The following is a 20,034-nucleotide window of genomic DNA, read 5'->3' as shown; positions in this document are numbered from 1 at the left end:
GTTGTATAATGTTTATTCCAATGGCCGAAGAGCACCGATACATTTTATCTATCATTTCTCTTAATTATTTCTCATCATATGACAAGGATTAAAATGGATTTGCCAGTAGATTGTTGACTTGATTCATGATGTTGACTGCTAGCTAAGATCAGTCCAATCAAAGCTACTGTAGATATAACGTGATTTGACATTTTATCTGTGGCCAATGACCTTGAGCCTTCTTGGATGGACACTTCTAATGTAACTCTATGGCAGCACCCAAGGGGCTAGAATTATCGAGGTCTCCCCTTAGACTTGGCAGTGACGTAGTGTCCCCATGAGCGACAGAACACTGAGCCAATCACGGCGCAACGCTCTGTATTTTCTGCTGGCTTGCCCCACCACCACAGAAAGCACTGAGCTAGGCTGAAACTCCTGCATTTTGGAGCTGCTTTACTCAAGAAAACAAAAAAGAGACCATGTTTGTATAAGGCTTTATTAACTCAATGATATATCATTTTTACATTGTTTTCAAACTGATATGCGACACGTATTAATACCAAAATAACATGCAAAACAGGCAAGCCCCCCCAAATTTGTTTTTTTTTCGGGGGGAGGGGGTCAAAAAATGTGGGGCCATGAATGACTGGTCGCCACTGATTGCATCAGACTTTTAAAAACGTTCTTACATTATGTAGGGCTTGACATTAATTCATGATTTTTTACTTGGTCTGTAACACCATGTGACACTGTACATTGCATTGTGTTGCATGATGCAAGAAACCACTTTACAAAAGACAATTAATTATTATTACCATACAGAGAATTAGACAATGTAGGCTACCCCTCTACCTATTAGCCTATTTGCATATTCTGTCTCAAAATACAACACTGCTCCTTTTACCTCTTGCACTTGTAGGAAGCAGTAACTCCCCATTGCTGACCAATACTTATCTATAACTGGGCTAATAACTCACTAATGAGCAAATAATATCAACAAATGTGCACACGCACAATTTGATCTGATCTGAAAAGTGCATTCAATCGTGGGTGATTGAAAGACAGCTCATGGGCCACCCCTGCCAATAGAATTCTACTCCGTTGCTCTGGCTCTGTCTACAGCAAAATCACATCCTCAATCTTGCCAAGTTAGATTTGTCTTGGTTTGTTGCATTGAAAAGGGGCTGATATCATGTTGATTCGATCACAGAAAAAAAGTTGATCTATGTAGTGCAAACTAATGGGGCGAACTCAGTAAAGTTCGAACTCTTGCGTCTCTGCGCAACATGGCATTTATTCTGTGCGGCAGTCCAGGAGGTGGGCGCACCCGCGCAGCTTAGAGGAAAAGTTGCCTCCCATCTGTCACATGCACTTATGTAACTTTTTTTTAAGCTTTAAAACTAGCATTGATCATTTTCAAAGTTTTCAGACCCAAAAAATGTAATAACAAAGAACACACAGCTACAATAACATTCTCAGCAACAGTTACAGAAAGGCTTTTGTTGCTCTGACATGTGGTTGTTTATCCACTGACTGTAAGTCACTCTGAAAAATAACATTTGCTAAAAGCACAAAATGTAAAATGAAATGTAGAAAAATAAATGTAAAAAAACAACACTTGCAAAGCAAGCTGGGTATTATTTGAATGAGCTCCGCCCCCAAACAAGACCAAATTTGGTCAGTCCAGACCGGAAGTATTTGTTTCACAAGTTTGGACAACACATTACAGTACAGTAGAGTTTAGTTCAGTACAGTTTAGTTCAGTAGAGTACATTAGAGAACAGTACAGTAAAGTAGGGTACAGTACAATACAATATGTGCTGTTGTCACGGTTTTCTTCCTGGGATGAAGGAGAGGACCAAAATGCAGCGCGGCTAGTGTTCAACATGTTTAATAGACGAATAAACAGTAACACTAATACAAGTAACAAAATAACAAATGTGAAAACCGAGACAGACCTATCTGGTGCAGACAAAACACAGAGACAGGAAACAATCACCCACAAAATCCCAACACAAAACAAGCCTCCTATATATGATTCTCAATCAGGGACAACGATTGACAGCTGCCTCTGATTGAGAACCATATTAGGCTGGACACAGAAACAGACAAACTAGACACACAACATAGAATTCCCACCCAGCTCACGTCCTGACCAACACTAAACAACCAAAACACATAAGAACTCTGGTCAGGATGTTACAGTACCCCCCCTCCTGTGGTGCGGACTCCGAACGCACCCCTAAAACTCAAGAGGAGGGTCTGGGTGGGCATCTGTCCGCGGTGGCGGCTCCGGCGCAGGACACCACTCTACCACTGTCTTTGTCCCCCTCCTTAGCGTCCTTTGAGTGGCGACCCTCGCCCCCGACCTTGGTCTATGAACCTTCACCAAGGCCCCCCCTAGATAGAGGAGACAGCTCAGGACAGAGAGGTAGCTCAGGACAGAGAGTTAGCTCAGGACAGAGGGGCAGCTCAGGACAGAGGGGCAGCTCAGGACAGAGGGGCAGCTCCGGACTGAGTGGCAGCTCCGGACTGAGTGGCAGCTCCGGACTGAGTGGCAGCTCCGGACTGAGTGGCAGCTCCGGACTGGAGGGCAGCTCATGACTGGAGGACAGCTCATGACTGGAGGGCAGCTCATGACTGGAGGGCAGCTCATGACTGGAGGGCAGCTCATGACTGGAGGGCAGCTCATGACTGACTGGCGGCTCTGGCAGCTCCTGACTGGCTGGCGGCTCTGGCAGCTCCTGACTGGCTGGCGGCTCTGGCAGCTCCTGACTGGCTGGCGGCTCTGGCCGCTCCTGACTGACGGACGGCTCTAGCGGCTCCTGACTGACGGGCGGCTCTAGCGGCTCCTGACTGACGGATGGCTCAGATGGCGCTGGGCAGACGGATGGCTCAGATGGCGCTGGGCAGACGGATGGCGCTGGGCAGACGGATGGCTCAGATTGCGCTGGGCAGACGGATGGCTCAGATGGCGCTGGGCAGACGGATGGCTCAGATGGCGCCTGGCAGACGGATGGCTCAGATGGCGCTGGGCAGATGGATGGCTCAGATGGCGCTGGGCAGACGGATGGCTCAGACGGCGCTGGGCAGACGGATGGCTCAGACGGCGCTGGGCAGACGGATGACTCAGACGGCGCTGGGCAGACGGATGGCTCAGACGGCGCTAGGCAGACGAGCAGTGCAGGCGGCGTTGGGCAGACGGCCGACTCTGACCTGCTGAGGCGCACAGTAGGCCTGGTGCGTGGTGCCGGAACTGGTGGTACCGGACTGGAGACACGCACCTCAAGGCTAGTGCGGGGAGCAGGAACAGGGCACACTGGACTCTCAAAGCGCACTATAGGCCTGGTGCGTGGTACCGGCACTGGTGGTACCGGGCTGAGGGCACGCACCTCAGGGCGATTGCGGGGAGAAGGAACAGTGCGTACAGGGCTCTGGAGACGCACAGGAGGCTTGGTGCGTGGTGCCGGAACTGGAGGCACTGGGCTGGAGACACACACCACAGGGAGAGTGCGTGGAGGAGGAACAGGGCTCTGGAGACGCACTGGAAGCCTGGTGCGTGGTGTAGGCACTGGTGGTACTGGGCTGGGGCGGGAAGGTGGCGCCGGATATACCGGACCGTGTAGGCGTACTGGCTCCCTTGAGCACCGAGCCTGCCCAACCTTACCTGGTTGAATACTCCCCGTAGCCCGCCCAGTGCGGGGAGGTGGAATAACCCGCACTGGGCAGTGTTGGCGAACCGGGGACACCATGCGTAAGGCTGGTGCCATGTACACCGGCCCGAGGAGACGTACTGGAGGCCAGATACGTTGAGCCGGCTTCATGGCACCAGGCTCAATGCTCACTCTAGCCCGGCCGATACGTGGAGCTGGAATGTACCGCACCGGGCTATACACACGTACAGGAGACACCGTGCGCTCTTCCGCATAACACGGTGTCTGCCCGTACTCCCGCTCTCCACGGTAAGCATGGGAAATGGGCGCAGGTTTCTTACCTGACTTCGCCACACTACCCTTTAGCCTCCCCCCCCCAAGAAATTTTTGGAGTTTCTTCTCGGGCTTCCTTGCTAGCCGCGTACCTTCATAACGCCGGTCCCCTTTCGCAGCTGCCTCCGCTCTCCTAGCTGCCTCCACCTGTTCCCATGGAAGGCGATCCCTTCCAGCCAGGATCTCCTCCCATGTGTAGCAACCTTTACCATCCAACACGTCCTCCCAAGTCCATTTCTCCTGGTCCCGCTGCTGCTGCTGCTGCCGCTGCTGCCCGTAGCTACGCTGCTTGGTCCGAGTTTGGTGGGTGGTTCTGTAACGGTTTTCTTCCTGGGATGAAGGAGAGGACCAAAATGCAGCGCGGCTAGTGTTCAACATGTTTAATAGACGAATAAACAGTAACACTAATACAAGTAACAAAATAACAAATGTGAAAACCGAGACAGACCTATCTGGTGCAGACAAAACACAGAGACAGGAAACAATCACCCACAAAATCCCAACACAAAACAAGCCTCCTATATATGATTCTCAATCAGGGACAACGATTGACAGCTGCCTCTGATTGAGAACCATATTAGGCTGGACACAGAAACAGACAAATTAGACACACAACATAGAATTCCCACCCAGCTCACGTCCTGACCAACACTAAACAAGCAAAACACATAAGAACTCTGGTCAGGACGTTACAGCTGTACTTTACTCTAAATGTACTGTACTGAACTATACTTGACTGTACTCTGTAACGTACTGTACTATACTCTACGTGACTATAATGTATTGAACTGTAATGTACTCTGCAGTGCTCTAATGTGCTGTCCAAACCTGTGATACATAGACATCTATGATTGGTTCAGATTTGGTCTGGACTGTTGCAAAATAAATGTACACATACATGTTATTCCATCATTTCACCCACACCGCTCACACACGTGAAAGAGCGTCTGTGTAGCTAAGCGCTAAAATAGAACATGGATCAGGAAGATACAAACCCACGTGGATGCTTGAAAGATTAATTAATAACTAAAAACGAACTAGATTTTCCTTTTTATCTGTGGATTAATCCTTGGCACAGAGAAACCCACGATTTTGTATGACTCCAAGTCAGAATTCTACAAAGAACCAGCTGAAAAGAGGACCATATGAATGTCAGGTAAAATAACAAACCAATGTTCATCTCCCAGGCCAAACTAGCTAGCAACAGATAGCTAGCTACTTAAATGTCCATGAATGTTTCATGTGTGTTTCGACCTGCCGCCAAATTAATATAGTTGGTTCACAGTTGTTTTTTGTATTTTAACCTGAGTGTCATGATCGCGTCTGGTGCGTGTGGCCAGTATAGTCAGCACGTTAGTCTAGCCTTCAGCGCTACAAAACAACAATGCACCAAAACAACTCATGACAAATGGCAGTAAGGCTACCTAGAGCCTCATATGCTAATGCTTCAGACCCAGCTGCACTATGCTCTTAGCCTAGCCTTCAGCGCTGCAAAGCGGGCAACTAAAGAGCAGCCAAAACGGGCATGCAATTGCTGTGGGATCAATACGGAAGTGGGAACAGTATCCAGTGTTGCCAACCATTTTTCAGTGAGATCCGCTATTGGCCCCTTGATTTGTCGCTAGAAATCGCTAGATTACGCTTTGCTGTTGCCGCGACAACGTCACTGCACCAATTTGCCTTGCTGCTGCAGTCCCCGAATAGCGTTTTCGCCCCCTTCTCCCGCCGCACACCCCCTCCCCTTGTGCTTCTCTGCCTGTGTGTGCAGTTGCTGTGACTTCTGTTGCACAAACAGCTTCTCCCACTCTAGTTTGAGGCAGAATTTAGTGGGAAAATTCACTAAATGCTATCAAAACCATAGAAACCCTCTGTGTCAAAACTCCCCAAAGGCAGCCTGAAAAGTAGCTACATTTGTCGCTAGAATCTTTTACCAATAAAAGTAATTTGAGGGGAAAACTCCCTAAATATAGCAACAAAGTTGTTAAATTGGAAACACTGATGGTATTGACGGGCGAGACGTAACGGCCTCTGAGGACTCGCTCCGTACTTCATAGATTGAAATCAGTTTATAGCTGTGGGGAGAAATTAATCCTATTACCAATCTGTCATTTGGGTATTTCACTGTGGAAGACAATTTTTTTCATAATCTTCATCATCAATATCCTTCCCAAACTTCCAATGGTTGACATAACCCTGACAACATCCTCCAGAAGATGCTGTGATGGCGGGTCACTCACCTTACGCCTCAGCAGCGAATGTAATGAAGCTCTCTCCCTCGCGTGTCGCTTTGTGTGTCACCTTGGTTGTGAGCTAGGCCTAGTAATGGCCTGGTCTGAAGATTTGTGCCGTCTCTTTTTAATGCGGTAATTCAGGACTATGGAGCGCTGTAGAGGTTATTTAACTGACAGACTGACAGACTGACAGACGACTATACCCAGTATCCATATCCTCGGCTCCAACATTAACGCATACAGTAAGCCATCGTTCACTTGATATTATTTGAAGTATTGCACCAATCATGATGGTAGGACTCCAACTACACAAATGTAATGACTCCGTTGAGTTTACAAGGGCCCTTGCTAGCGGAGAGACTCAAAATATGAACATTTTCATAAATATAAATAGAATTTGCTCCTTGAATTTTTTTTTTTTTTTTTATGGAGCTGTTTCTATTGGCATACTGTGTGATGTAAAGGCACTGATGCCTTATCCAAATGAAAGCTCTGAAACGTTAATTTCAGATGATGCTTTTACATGGCAACAAAGTGGTAGCCATGAATAAAACATCAAGTTACTAGACTTCATGTCATCCTGCCATTGATCCCCAAAAAATCTCCACTTCAGTGGATAAAAAGATTTTTCTTTAGCCTTCACCTTATCATCTCACAACCCTGTTGTCTTGGCTCTTGTATCCCGACACAAAGCCAACGATAGGAGTCGGAGACAGACTTTTATTCTTTGTGTTTTTCTTCTACGTCACTCCAGCGGACATCGTCCTAACCTTTTACGTGACACCTGAGACCCAGAGTCTCTCTAAGGTTTCGGGGGAATGTGAGACGACCGTGGCCCAGATCGACATATCCACAGACTGAGAGCGGTGAACACCTGAGCCCCCTACTCTGGACTAGGCTATCAGAGTTATACACAGGTGCACCAGGGGCCTAGGCCTTGTCCACCTGCCAGGGCCAGATCTGGTTTCCCACCTGGACAGAACATAATACGGCCATCCGCTTCATCCGCCACTCTTCCCCCTCTCCTATACCTGTTTGACTGACACACGCGGTTTGTTATATATATCTACTATAGCGATGCAAACCTCTACAGAGCTGTTTCAGAATAGTTATATCATCGAGCAAGTGCCTGCGCTTCGTGAGGGCTTGCTGAGTGCAACCTTGCTAATAGGTTGCTGATTGTTTGAAATATGGATAGATTTTTTATCAATGCAGGTTTTTGAAGATGATACGATGACCTTACTAAAGCAAGCCAAACAGCAATCCAAATGTTCCATGTTTTCAATCAAATATAATTTCATACATGACGTTTTGACACATCCACATTGAATATACCATTGGTACGTGCTTGATAAATAGGCAAGAGACCAAAACACAGACCTCAGCAAAAACATAGACCATACAGGAGTTCAAGTGAGCTGGCCAGGCATCAAAAAGATGTGGCTCCTTAAAGCTCTCCCCTGAGTTTCCAGGGCGGTAGTCAGAGGTACAAGTGACACAGACAGCTGCCATTGTTATGATGATAGGCTTGGGAACAGACAGGCAGACCACAAATGCTGATGGAAAGAAAGTAGGGTTCTACAGGCCTGGGATTTAGTCTGGATGGATGGAGGTTTGCTGACAGAGGGAATATACAACAATTACCTTTTTCCATCCTGTCACTACTGTGAAAGAGAGAGCGCATGTGCATGTGATCCGATATAATGTATGTGGAGTGTGTTTGTGCATGTGTGTGAAGGTCACATAATGTGTTGTTTCTTTTTTCATTTGTTTTACATTTTAGTCATTTAGCAGACACTCTTATCCAGAGCAACTTACAGTAGTGAGTTCATACATTTTTATAGTGGTCCCTCGTGGGAATCAAACCCACAACCCTGGAGTTGCAAGCGCCATGCTCTACCAACTGAGCCACACTATAAGGGGAAGTTATTTGTGACCCTCCACCTGGATTCAGTCCTACGTAGCAACATTTTTAATGGTGTTTTTTTTTTTTACATTGGATAAAAGTAAAGACTAGAAAATAGTATATCATGCACTGCAGTTGAGGAACAATGGGAAAATAATTCTGCTTTGAAAGTTGATAAACTTGTAACCCCACTTTTGAGAAAATGGCCCTTGAATGGTCCGGTACACCTACTGCAGAGCTCTTCATTGTCTCCACCCATTCAGCATCGTTCACACCCTCTTAAACCTTATCCCCCCATCTCTTTAAGGATTCACATGTGAGGCCATATGCTAAACAGAGTAAGTAGTGTAGTTAACAAGACTAAAAGTGGTAAAAGTAGTAGCCTACAAATAAGGTAAAACTCCAGGTAAAAATACACGTTATCTAGTCCTTAGCCTATATCCTAATCTGACTTTGGTGCAGGCCATGTTCTTCTTCACATTATCGTTTCTGGTAAACACACACAATATCAAATTCACATTCACAGGATACAGAAGGTGTAAACAGTACATTGAAATGGTTACTGATGAACGCTTCACGGCCATTTATCTCTGTTTTGTTTCAAGCTACATCTTGTTTGGCCAGCGTTGTGTCAAGTCACTCCGGGTCACACTGACCGTGGCGTGTGCAGAAAGTAGCCCATCACTACTTTTTCCAACTGATCTGTCGATAGCGCCTGCTAAATACAGGGCATCAATGTTGTTGAGAAAGTAGTAAAACTTTTGTAGTTCTCGATGGCTAACGTTATATCTTTCAAAAAAGCTGCGGTTGAAAGGACTATCAACACATACTGAGCAGCTCAGGTTATAGACAGAAGCATGCTACATGGCAGACCAATCCACACTCATCTCCTGGCATGTCCAGCCCATCCATTGTGTCAGTAAATCATGGCTAGCGGGAAGGTTCCTGTCTTTTTCCGTGGCTAAACCAACTAGGCTCGTAATGTAACAATGTTATTTGTATTCACAGATGGCATACAAGTTAGTTATTAAGGCACATGAAAGTGCACATGTTCCAGAATGCATTACTGCCAAAAAAAGCATTTTGATTAAAAAAAAGATGTTCAAATGCTTCTCCTGTATTTGTATTTATTAGGGATCCCCATTAGCTGCTGCCATATACAACATGTATAATACCACCATACAACAATATTACAATGTATGCGTGTGTCTGTACATTTGTGTGTGTCGCTTCACAGTCCCCGCTGTTCTATAAGGTATATTTTTACCTGTTTAAAAAAAAATCTGATTCTACTGCTTGCATCAGTTACCTGATGTGGAAAAGAGTTCCATATAGAGTTCCATGTAATCATGGCTCTATGTAGTACTGTGTGCCTCCCATAGTCTGTTCTGGACTTGGGGATTATGAAGAGACCTCTAGTGGCATGTCTTGTGGGGTATGCATGGATGTCAGAGCTGTGCAGTTTAAACAGACAGCTCAGTACATTCAGCTGTCAACACTTCTTACAAAAACAAGTAGTGATGATGTCAATCTCTCTTCCACTTTTAGCCATGAGAGATTGACAAGCATATCATTAGTGTTAGATCTCCGTGTACTTTCAAGGGCCAGCCATGCTGCCCTTTTCTGAGCCAACTGCAATTTTCCTAAGTCCCTCTTTGGGGCACCTGACCACACTACTGAACTTTAGTCTAGGTGCGACAAAACTAGGGCCTGTAGGACCTGCCTTGTTGATAGTGTTGTTAAGAAGGCAGAGCAGAGCTTTATTATGGACATACTTCTCCTCATCTTAGCTACTGTTGTATCAATATGTTTTGACAATGACAGTTTACAATACAGGGTTACTCCAAGCAGTTAAGTCACCTCAACTTGCTAAATTTTCACATCATTCATTACGAGATGTAGTTGAGGTTTAGGGTTTAGTGAATGATTTGTCCCAAATACAATGCTTTTAGTTTTGGAAATATTTAGGACTAACTTATTCCTTGCCACCCATTCTGAAACTAACTGCAGATCTTTGTTAAGTGTTGCAGTCATTTCAGTTGCTGTAGTAACTGACGTGTATAGTGTTGAGTCATCCACACTGGCATACACACTGGCTTTACTCAAAGTCGTTAGTAAGGGGCCTAAACAGTAAGGGGCCTAAACAGCTGCCCTGGGGAATTCCTGATTCTACCTGGATTATGTTGAAGAGGCTTCCATTAAAGAACACCCTCTGTGTTTTGTTAGACAAGTAACTCTTTATCCACAGTATAGCAGGGGGTGTAAAGCCATAACACAAGTTTTTCCAGCAGCAGACTATGATCGATAATGTCAAACGCTGCACTGAAGTCTAACAAAGCATTTGTTTAAGTGCTGTGCTTGTTGAATGTCCTTCTCAATGAGAGTGCTGAAAGTCTGTTGTAATTTTGTTTACTATAAAATAGCATTGTATCTGGTCAAACACAGTTTTTCCAGAAGTTCACTAAGGGTTGGTAACAGGCTGATTGGTCGGCTATTTGAGCCAGTAAAGGGGGCTTTAATATTCTTGGGTAGCGGAATGACTTTTGCTTCCCTCCAGGCCTGAGGGCACACACTTTCTAATAGACTTAAATTTAAAAAATGGTAAATAGGAGTGGCAATATCATCCGCTATTATCCTCAGTAATTTTCCACCCAGATTGTCATACCCCGGTGGCTTGTCATTGTTGATAGACAACAATCATTTTTTCACCTCTTCCAGACTAATTTTACGGAATTCAAAAGTACAATGCTTGTCTTTCAGAATTAGGTCAGAAATACTATGTACAGTCATGGCCAAAAGTTTTGAGAATGACACAAATATTAATTTCCACAAAGTTTGCTGCTTCAGTGTCTTTACATATTTTTGACATATGTTACTATGGAACACTGAAGTATAATTACACGCTTTTCACAAGTGTCAAAGGCTTTTATTGACAATTACATGAAGTTGATGCAAAGAGTCAATATTTGCAGTGTTGACCCTTCTTTTTCAAGACCTCTGCAATCTGCCCTACAATGATGTAGTGTCAGCGTTTGTTGCTTGCATGTCATGCCTAAATTTTCTTATCTTGCCAATGAAAAAGTCATTAAACTAGTTGGCAATATCAGTGGGTTTAGCGATCGATTTGTGATGAATAAGCCATCTGATTCAATGAATGATGGAGCCGAGTTTGCCTTTTTTCCCAAAATGTCATTTAAGGTGCTCCAAAGCTTTCTACTATCATTCTTTATATAATTTATGTTTGTTTCATAGTATAGTTTATTTTTATTTAGTTTATTCACATGATTTCTTAATTTGCAGTACGTTTGCCAATCGATTGGGCTGCCAGAGTTATGTGATACCTTTTGCCTCATCCCTATCAAACATACAATTTATCAATTCCTCATCAATCCAAAGGGATTTAACAGCTTTTACATTCATTTTTTTAATGGGAGCATGCTTATTAGTAACTGGAATAAGCAATTTCATAAATGTGTCAAGTGCAGCATCTGGTTGCTCCTCATTATACACCACAGACCAGCAAATATTATTTACATCATCAACATATGAATCACGACAAATGTTTTGTATGATCACTTATACACTATATTAGGCCCAGCCTTTGGAACTTTCGTTTTCCTAGATGTTGCTACTATATTTTGATCACTACATCCTATGGATTTGGATACTGCTTTAAAGCAAATTTCTGCAGCATTAGTAAAAATGTGATCAATACATGTTGATGATTTCATTCCTGTGCTATTTGTAACTACCATAGTAGGTTGATTGACAACCTGAACCAGGTTGCAGGCACTGGGTAAAGTTTGAAGTTTTTTCTTGAGTGGGCAGCTTGATGAAAGCCAGCCAATATTTAAATAAACCAGAAAATATACTTCTCTGTTGATATCACATACATTATCAAGCATTTCACACATATTATCCAGATACTGTGAAGTAATAACGTCCGACATACACCTAGCGTCCTGAAATGGTTCACAAATGTTAGTAGTAAGAGTTCCTCTGTCCAGTGTTTGTGTTATTTTGCCCATCTTTCTTTTCTTTTTTTACCCCCTTTTTCTCCCCAATTTAATGGTATCCAATTGTTAGTAGTTACCGTCTTGTCTCATCGCTACAACTCCCGTATGGGCTCGGGAGAGACGAAGGTCGACAGCCATGCGTCCTCCGAAACACAACCCAACCAAGCCGCACTGCTTCTTAACACAGCGCGCATCCAACCCGGAAGCCAGCCGCACCAATGTGTCAGAGGAAACACAGTACACCTAGCGACAGGAGTCGCTAGTGCGCGATGAGACAAGGATACCCCTACCGGCCAAACCCTCCCTAACCCGGACGACGCTAGGCCAATTGTGCGTCGCCCCATGGACCTCCCGGTCGCGGCAGGCTGCGACAGAGCCTGGGCTCGAACCCAGAGTCTCTGGTGGCACAGCTAACACTGCGATACGCGGGAGGCCTATTTTGCCCATCTTAATCTTTTATTTTTATTCGCCAGTCTGAGAGATGGCTTTTTCTTTGCAACTGTGCCTAAAAGGCCAGCATCCCGGAGTCGCCTCTTCACTGTTGACGTTGAGACTGGTGTTTTGCTGGTACTATTTAATGAAGCTGCCAGTTGAGGACTTGTGAGGCGTCTGTTTCTCAAACTAGACACTAATGTACTTGTCCTCTTGCTCAGTTGTGCACCGGGGCCTCCCACTCCTCTTTCTATTCTGGTTAGAGCCTGTTTGCGCTGTTCTGTGAAGGGAGTAATACACAGCCTTGTAGGAGATCTTCAGTTTCTTGGCAATTTATCGCATGGAATAACCTTCATTTCTCAGGACAAGAATAGAATGAAGAGTTTCAGAAGAAAGACATTTGTTTGTGGCCATTTTGAGCCTGTAATCAAACCCACAAATGCTGATGCTCCAGATACTCAACTAGTCTAAAGAAGGCCAGTTATATTGCTTCTTTAATCAGAACAACAGTTTTCAGCTGTACTAACATAATTGCAAAAGGGTTTTCTAATGATCAATGATCATTAAAATTATAAACTTGGATTAGCTAACACCATGTGCCATTGGAACACAGGCGTGATGGTTGGTGATAATGAGCCTCTGTACACCTATGTAGATATTCCATTAAAAATCTGCGGTTTCCAGCTACAATAGTAATTTACAACATTAACAATGTCTTCACTGTATTTCTGATCAATTTGATGTTATTTTAAATGGACAAAAAATCTGCTTTCCTTTCAAAAACAAGGACATTTCTAAGTGACCCCAAACTTTTGAACGGTATTGTACATTTATATTTAGTTCATTTAGCAAACCCTTTTATCACACCATAGTGTCATCAGACTTTTGATACCAATGCAGGGTGAAAGTGAGCCACAAAATGTGAACTGCTATAATAAAAAAAATGGTATAGAAATTACAGCTCTCGAAGGTATCTTGTTACAAAATACATTGGAGTGTATTTCAGCCCAATGTAATTCAATTTACAAAATACTCAGAAGTAATTTAAATACATATTTTAAATACATTGTAACAGAATTACTGCCCATCTGCATGTGTGTGTGTTTGTACTTTCTATGTTCATTTGTGTGCGCGTGTGTGCATGTATGTACGTGTCTATGCTGTCTAACGCGAGTGAGCCTGTTCATGTAGCTCATTCCTGTGATCTTCACATTTAATCCGCTGATGTTGCTCTATATTATCCAGGTAACAGTGTTACAAACCACCACACAGTCTAATGCATCAGCTATCGCAAGTCCTATAGCGCCTGCTAAGGCCAGCCATATACTTAAACTAACCCTGTAAGCACCAGTTAGCGTCACTGGCATAAAAACACCGGGCACAGCACTAAATTAACTAGCCTGGTCCCAGATCTGTTTGCGATGGCATGACAATAACCATAGGCGTTGGCAATACGGCACAAACAGATCAGGGACCAGGCTATCAATTGGCATTACTAACCTAAAACCACAGGTTCAGCCTATACTATTAAGAAAAGACCCAACCAGTCCTTCTGACTGACTAATCCTAGACCAGTGGCAATCGGAAAAACATAGTATAATCATCTCGAAACAGACTGCAAGCTAAAAGCTAGCTCTGGTCCAGGGCGTTATTGCATGTTCCTCCACAAACACTGTTAGTAGAGGAACGCACCGCCTGGACCAGAGCTAGATATACGCTTAGTAGGATATTGTAGGTAGCAATTCCTTCAGATTTCATAGCCTGCATGGCAGATTCAGAACAGTATCAGTTCTAGGTTGGCTATGAACCACACGTCCAGATGGACAGCATAGTATCATACACAACCAGACACTGTATCAGTATTAACCAGCAACAATATCATCACACACTGTCTCTCAATTCCTACACTGGCTCCTTGGCTCAAGACAAGACAACTCGACAAGATAGCCTACCCAGCTAACACATTTTTATTCCCAGAACGTAAATGGGAAAGTTGTTTTTCGAATAACCAAAGGAGAACCTTTCGGAAACGTCACAGGAATGTTTTGTGCTAGCTGTCTCAACGTAGGCTTTGATCTGAAGCCATTCTTCTGATTATTGTGATTTTGCTATTGTACATGTCTGTAGGCTTATGTAGCCAAATTGTATCTATGATCGTATGCTATTCATTTATGTTTTTTGTATGCTATTTTAATATATGAGAATTAACTAATGATATCAGGCCACACCCGGCCATGATTACAGACACCTGTGTGTGTCTTTTGACACTATATAAATGAGTCATCCCGCAGTGTTTGTCATTATACCCTGATGAAGACAGCTTGTCTGTCGAAATGTTGGACATAAATATTTTTCCATCTCAGCTCCTAGAGTGTGCGGCTCTCCTTTATTTTTATAAGTGTTCCACTCCGCTAGCCAGCACCTCGCCTAAATAGGTGTGCGTTTCTTTCGCCTCTAGATTGTGCTAGCTGGGTAACATTTAAATCTCAGCTATAGCTTCAAACTCCATGCTATAATATTTATGTTATTGACTGTCAATCCAGTCCACGGTTCACCACAGCCTATATTAGTTCAGTTTACCCAGACTAACAGCGGTAAAGCAGAGGGATATTATCAGGCATTTATCACTTTAGATCAGTGGTCGCCAACCGAGTAAGTAAAGTGTTCCCATTAGACAAACTCTGCCTACCCGGCGGACCGGCAAATCTGTGACTAAATCGAGTGCACCTACCGCGCTGCCCAATCGGATAGCTCAAATCACCTTGACTACAGAGCTTCCATGACCCTGGCCACAGCCAAGTTTAATAGGCTACTAGTCTACGTAAGATTTAATAACTTTTAAAACCATGACCACAGAGAGACTCAACGAATACAGCAAAGAGCTGCTGTTTTTATGTGTGAGTTCATGTTTAAGTTTATATTCAGCACTGTCTCTGTTTTATTCAACACTATTACAAAACGCGCTTCTCCATACTTCCGCTCGGGCTGCAGCTGCAATGAATGAGTAGCCAAGTATCGACAGCCCTGCGTTTTATTATTATTATTAGCAGCTCGTCATGTCGATTTTAATATTAAGGAATATTTAATTTCTCTAGTCATAGGAACAACATGAATTTGTGCATGAGGCGGATGCGGTGTGACGCTATCAGGTGGAAACGGTGTCCCCTCTCTCTGGTCAGTCTCAGCGGAGGAAAGGAAGGAGAGAGCAGGGACCGTGAGAGGCGGTTGGGAAAAATCGTTTTGAACGGTCATCCAACTCGGAATTTCAAGTCGGAAACTCTGGCATCTTTCTAGAGCTCTGACTTTTCGACCTGAAAATCACTGACGTCGTGATTTGACCTCGTTGACCATCAGATGCAGGTACAGTGCCTTGCAAAAGTATTCATCCCCCTTGGCGTTTTTCCTATTTTGTTGCATTACAACCTGTCATTTAAATTGATTTTTATTTGGATTTCATGTAATGGACATACACAAAATAGTCCAAATTGGTGAAGTGAAATTTAAAAAATTACTTGTTAAAAAAAAAAAAAAAAAAAAAAATCACGGAAAAGTGGTGCGTGCATATGTATTCACCCCCTTTGCTATGAAGCCGCTAAATAAGATCTGGTGCAACCAATTACCTTCAGAAGTCACATAATTAGTTAGATTGCACACAGGTGGACTTTATTTATCTGTCACATGGTCTCAGTATATATACACCTGTTCTGAAAGGCCCCAGAGTCTGCAACACCACTCAACAAGGGAAACACCATACAAGCGGCACCATGAAGACCAAGGAGCTCTCCAAACAGGTCAGGGACAAAGTTGTGGAGAAGTACAGATCAGGGTTGGGTTATAAAAAAATATCTGAAACTTTGAACATCCCACGGAGCACCATTTAAATCCATTATAAAAAAGAAAGAACATGGCACCATAACAAACCTGGCAAGAGAGGGCCGCACACCAAAACTCACAGACCAGGCAAGGAGGGCATTATTCAGAGAGGCAACAAAGAGACCAAAGATAACCCTGAAGGAGCTGCAAAGCTCCACAGCGGAGATTGGAGTATCTGTCCATAGGACCACTTTAAGCCCTACACTCCACAAAGCTGAGCTTTATTGGAGAGTGGCCAGAAAAAAAGCCATTGCTTAAGGAAAGAATAAGCAAACACGTTTGCTTGCCAAAAGGCATGTGGAAGACTCCACATACATATGGAAGAAGGTACTCTAGGCAAATGTAGCTTTTTGGCCATCAAGGAAAACGCTATGTCTGGCGCAAACCCAACACCTCTCATCACCCCGAGAACCCCATCCCCACAGTGAAGCATGGGGGTGGCAGCATCATGCTGTGGGATGTTTTTCATCAACAGGGACTGGGAAACTGGTCAGAATTGAAGGAATGATGGATGGCGCTAAATACAGGGAAATTCTTGAGGGAAACCTGTATTTGGTCTTCCAGAGATGTGACACTGGGACGGAGGTTCACCTTCCAGCAGGACAATGACCCTAAGAATAGTGCTAAAGCAACACTCGAGTGGTTTAAGGGGAAACATTTAAATGTATTGGAATGGCCTAGTCAAAGCCCAGACCTCAATCCAATTGAGAATCTGTGGTATGATTTAAAGATTGCTGTACACCAGCGGAACCCATCCAACTTGAAGGAGCTGGAGCAGTTTGCCTTGAAGAATGGGCAAAAATCCAAGTGGCTAGATGTGCCAAGCTTATAGAGACATACCCCAAGAGATTTGCAGCTGTAATTGCTGCAAAAGGTGGCTCTACAAAGTATTGACTTTGGGGGGGTGAATAGTTGTGCATGCTCAAGTTTTCTGTTTTTTTGTCTTATTTCTTGTTTGTTTCACAAGAAAAAAATATTTTTTGTCTTCAAAGTGGTAGGCATGTTGTGTAAATCAAATGATACAAAAATCAATTTTAATTCCAGGTTGTAAGGCAACAAAATAGGAAAAATGCCAAAGGGGGTGAAAACTTTCGCAAGCCATTTCAATTCATGCTCCACAGTGCCTCACAAGTGCTAAACCAATTGATCTATTTTGTTATCAAAGCTCGAGTTTTGAAATATAATATGGGCTGATTAAAAATATTGGCAGGCCAATCATATAGCCAATATGCTATAATGTATTAGGCCTACTGCCCATACATCATTCCTAGAAAACTGTTTGTGTGAGGTTAACGTAAAAAGTACAAATCTGAGCAGTAGATCTCAGCTTGCTTTTTGACTGCGAAAATGATCTTGACTCAGAAAAGGTTGGTGACCACTGCTTTGGATGAATAAAGGGAGAAAGAACACAAAGACAACAGATGAGGCATCCTTGAATGATTTTTGAAAACAACGAACCAAACCGCAAGCTGCCTGGGAGAGATGATCTCAATCAGTGTTCCCCAACCACGTGCATGCCCCGCTAATCTTTCCCCCCCAAACCCCTGTCCTCTCGTCTGCCAGAAACACGGATTAGTCCTGTTCTTTGTGCCATCCTATTCCAACATGAGCCTGCGCGCGCTCCCCTGCATTGCATGATTTCACGAGCATCCCCAGTGGTAGTAGGGTTTTGGGAGTCAGTGAGTCAGTGAGGTGAAGAGTTACGATATGTAGAGCTCAGGTTTGAATGTCAAAAAAATAAAAGTGCTTTGTTTTTGGAGTCGGAGATGTGTGTGTGAGTGTGTGCGCGAGCACACATGCATAATGTCTGTGTTTATTGAGGCCATGGCAGAGCTACCGTTTACTTTTGCATAGCATAAGACCTCTGTTCAGACTGCATAACTGTATTTAGGAAAGACTTAGTCTCCTAATACCTTGTTGTTCTTCAACGGCACGCGCTGTTCTCTGCAATGGACAATACAATTGCCAGCCTTGATCCACAATGAACCATTTGAACAACATATGTGCGGCATTTCAATGAATTATTAGCATTTTCTTATTCCAAGGCTACAACGTTTGGGCATATAAGTACCGACATCGTCTGCCCAGTGACCGTTGGATTCGATGGATGCGCTCCCTAAAGTAGCAGTCTCGCGCCCCTGCAATGCTGAAAAGGGGAGGGTTGAGGGGGGTCCGACTCCGACACTGCGTCTAAAAGAAATCTGAATTTCGATAACCCCCCCCCCCCCCCCCCCTTCACCCGCTTTGCATCTAATCATGTAACTTGCGCACCAAAACTGACTTGTGGTGAGATAGTAGTCTGAAGCGCATACAGTAAAAAAAAAAGTATAGCCTACTGCATGAGGCTTTTTTGTCCGCCCTCCCGTCCCCACTTCTGCAACCTCACAAACGTCAATCAATTATGAAATCGAGGACATCCATGCGCATTCAGGACGTGCATCTTGACGAACTGCGGTTTCATTGATAAATATCCATGGTGAACGGGTGACTCCATAAAACGTCATCAGGACAGGCACTTTGGGCCATGCAGAAAATCCGGTCATGCGTAATTCGGAGCACAAAACGAAAAATATAATCAAAATATTGAACGTGCGGTTTTATGAAACTGTTGGCCTACCTGCATTTTGTCGGACGTAAACACGTCGGTATCTACCTCGCAGGCGATGATGGTCACCATCTCCAGTTTCATATTTATAGATGGCATTCCCTTTCGTAGCTAATAAATAAATAAAGAAAATATTTCGTTGGGTTCTTGTCTGCTTCAGAGAAAGTGCAGTCACCGCCTCGCAGGTGATTGTACACTCCAATGGGTTTGCTTCGGATGAAGTGGTGTCCTCGCAGTTTGGGTGCGCTATAGGAAGTGATGCTGCAGCTGTAAACTCTCACTCCTACACCGCTCCAATACAAAACGACCGTCAGAGACGCTCGCGAGCGCACCAACCAGCGCGCGCTCAGGCACAACACTGACGTCATGCTTCATTTGTTCGTTTAGCGATGCTGTAGGGAGGAGGCACTGCAGCCTGTAGCCTACGGTGCGTTTCTAACTGCCTCCCTTTATTTATTTCTCCTTCTCGTTTAGTCCATGAACATAACTGCGAAAAGAACTCTGAAATGATGTATCCTAGGCCTACTTCACCCAACAATAATAATCAGGACTGCCTATAGCACAGTCCACAAAAATAGCCTGGAATTGAATTTGATAATGTCTTGGTTCCATAGAATAGGCCTAGGCTACTTTCTCTCTGACATGGAACGCACCATGCTCAATCAAATGAAATAAGTCCGTTTGTGTTTACTCAAATTCAAATGCATGCTCATGTTATATACCCATCCTTTCCCACAACATGTGTAGTGACACTACTGAATATCTATTTATGGGGTAGGCTGTCTATATGCTACAGTAGTCTTTTGTCATTATAATGTTCCCAATGCATTTGATCGTAAAGTGCCTGGTGCAAATACAGAACAATCCAGACAAATCCAGTATAGCCTGCTAATATGTTGTGGACCTTGCAGAAGCAGCCTGTATGTAGTACAATAACTTGCCACAATTGTCATATCTCCCTTACTCATTATGATGATGTCATGTGACATGTGCATTCTCTCTCTCA

The 20,034-nt window shown here is 44.0% G+C and overlaps 1 protein-coding gene across 1 annotated transcript in view; it reads right to left on the bottom strand.

Moving 5' to 3' along the window:
• LOC120023799 (calcipressin-2-like) overlaps window positions 1-19,127 on the bottom strand; it is a 49,916-nt gene extending 30,789 nt beyond the window's left edge. The window contains exon 1 of the mRNA XM_038967909.1: window positions 19,041-19,127. Coding sequence (XP_038823837.1) covers window positions 19,041-19,127 — 87 coding nt within the window. The remainder of the gene's footprint in view (window positions 1-19,040) is intronic.
• Window positions 19,128-20,034: the final 907 nt, after the last annotated feature.

This window comes from Salvelinus namaycush, chromosome 28, assembly GCF_016432855.1.
Source record: "Salvelinus namaycush isolate Seneca chromosome 28, SaNama_1.0, whole genome shotgun sequence".
Lineage (NCBI taxonomy): Eukaryota > Metazoa > Chordata > Actinopteri > Salmoniformes > Salmonidae > Salvelinus > Salvelinus namaycush.
The sequence above is the reverse complement of the archived record's forward strand: the minus strand, read 5'-3'. Positions and strand labels throughout refer to the sequence as shown.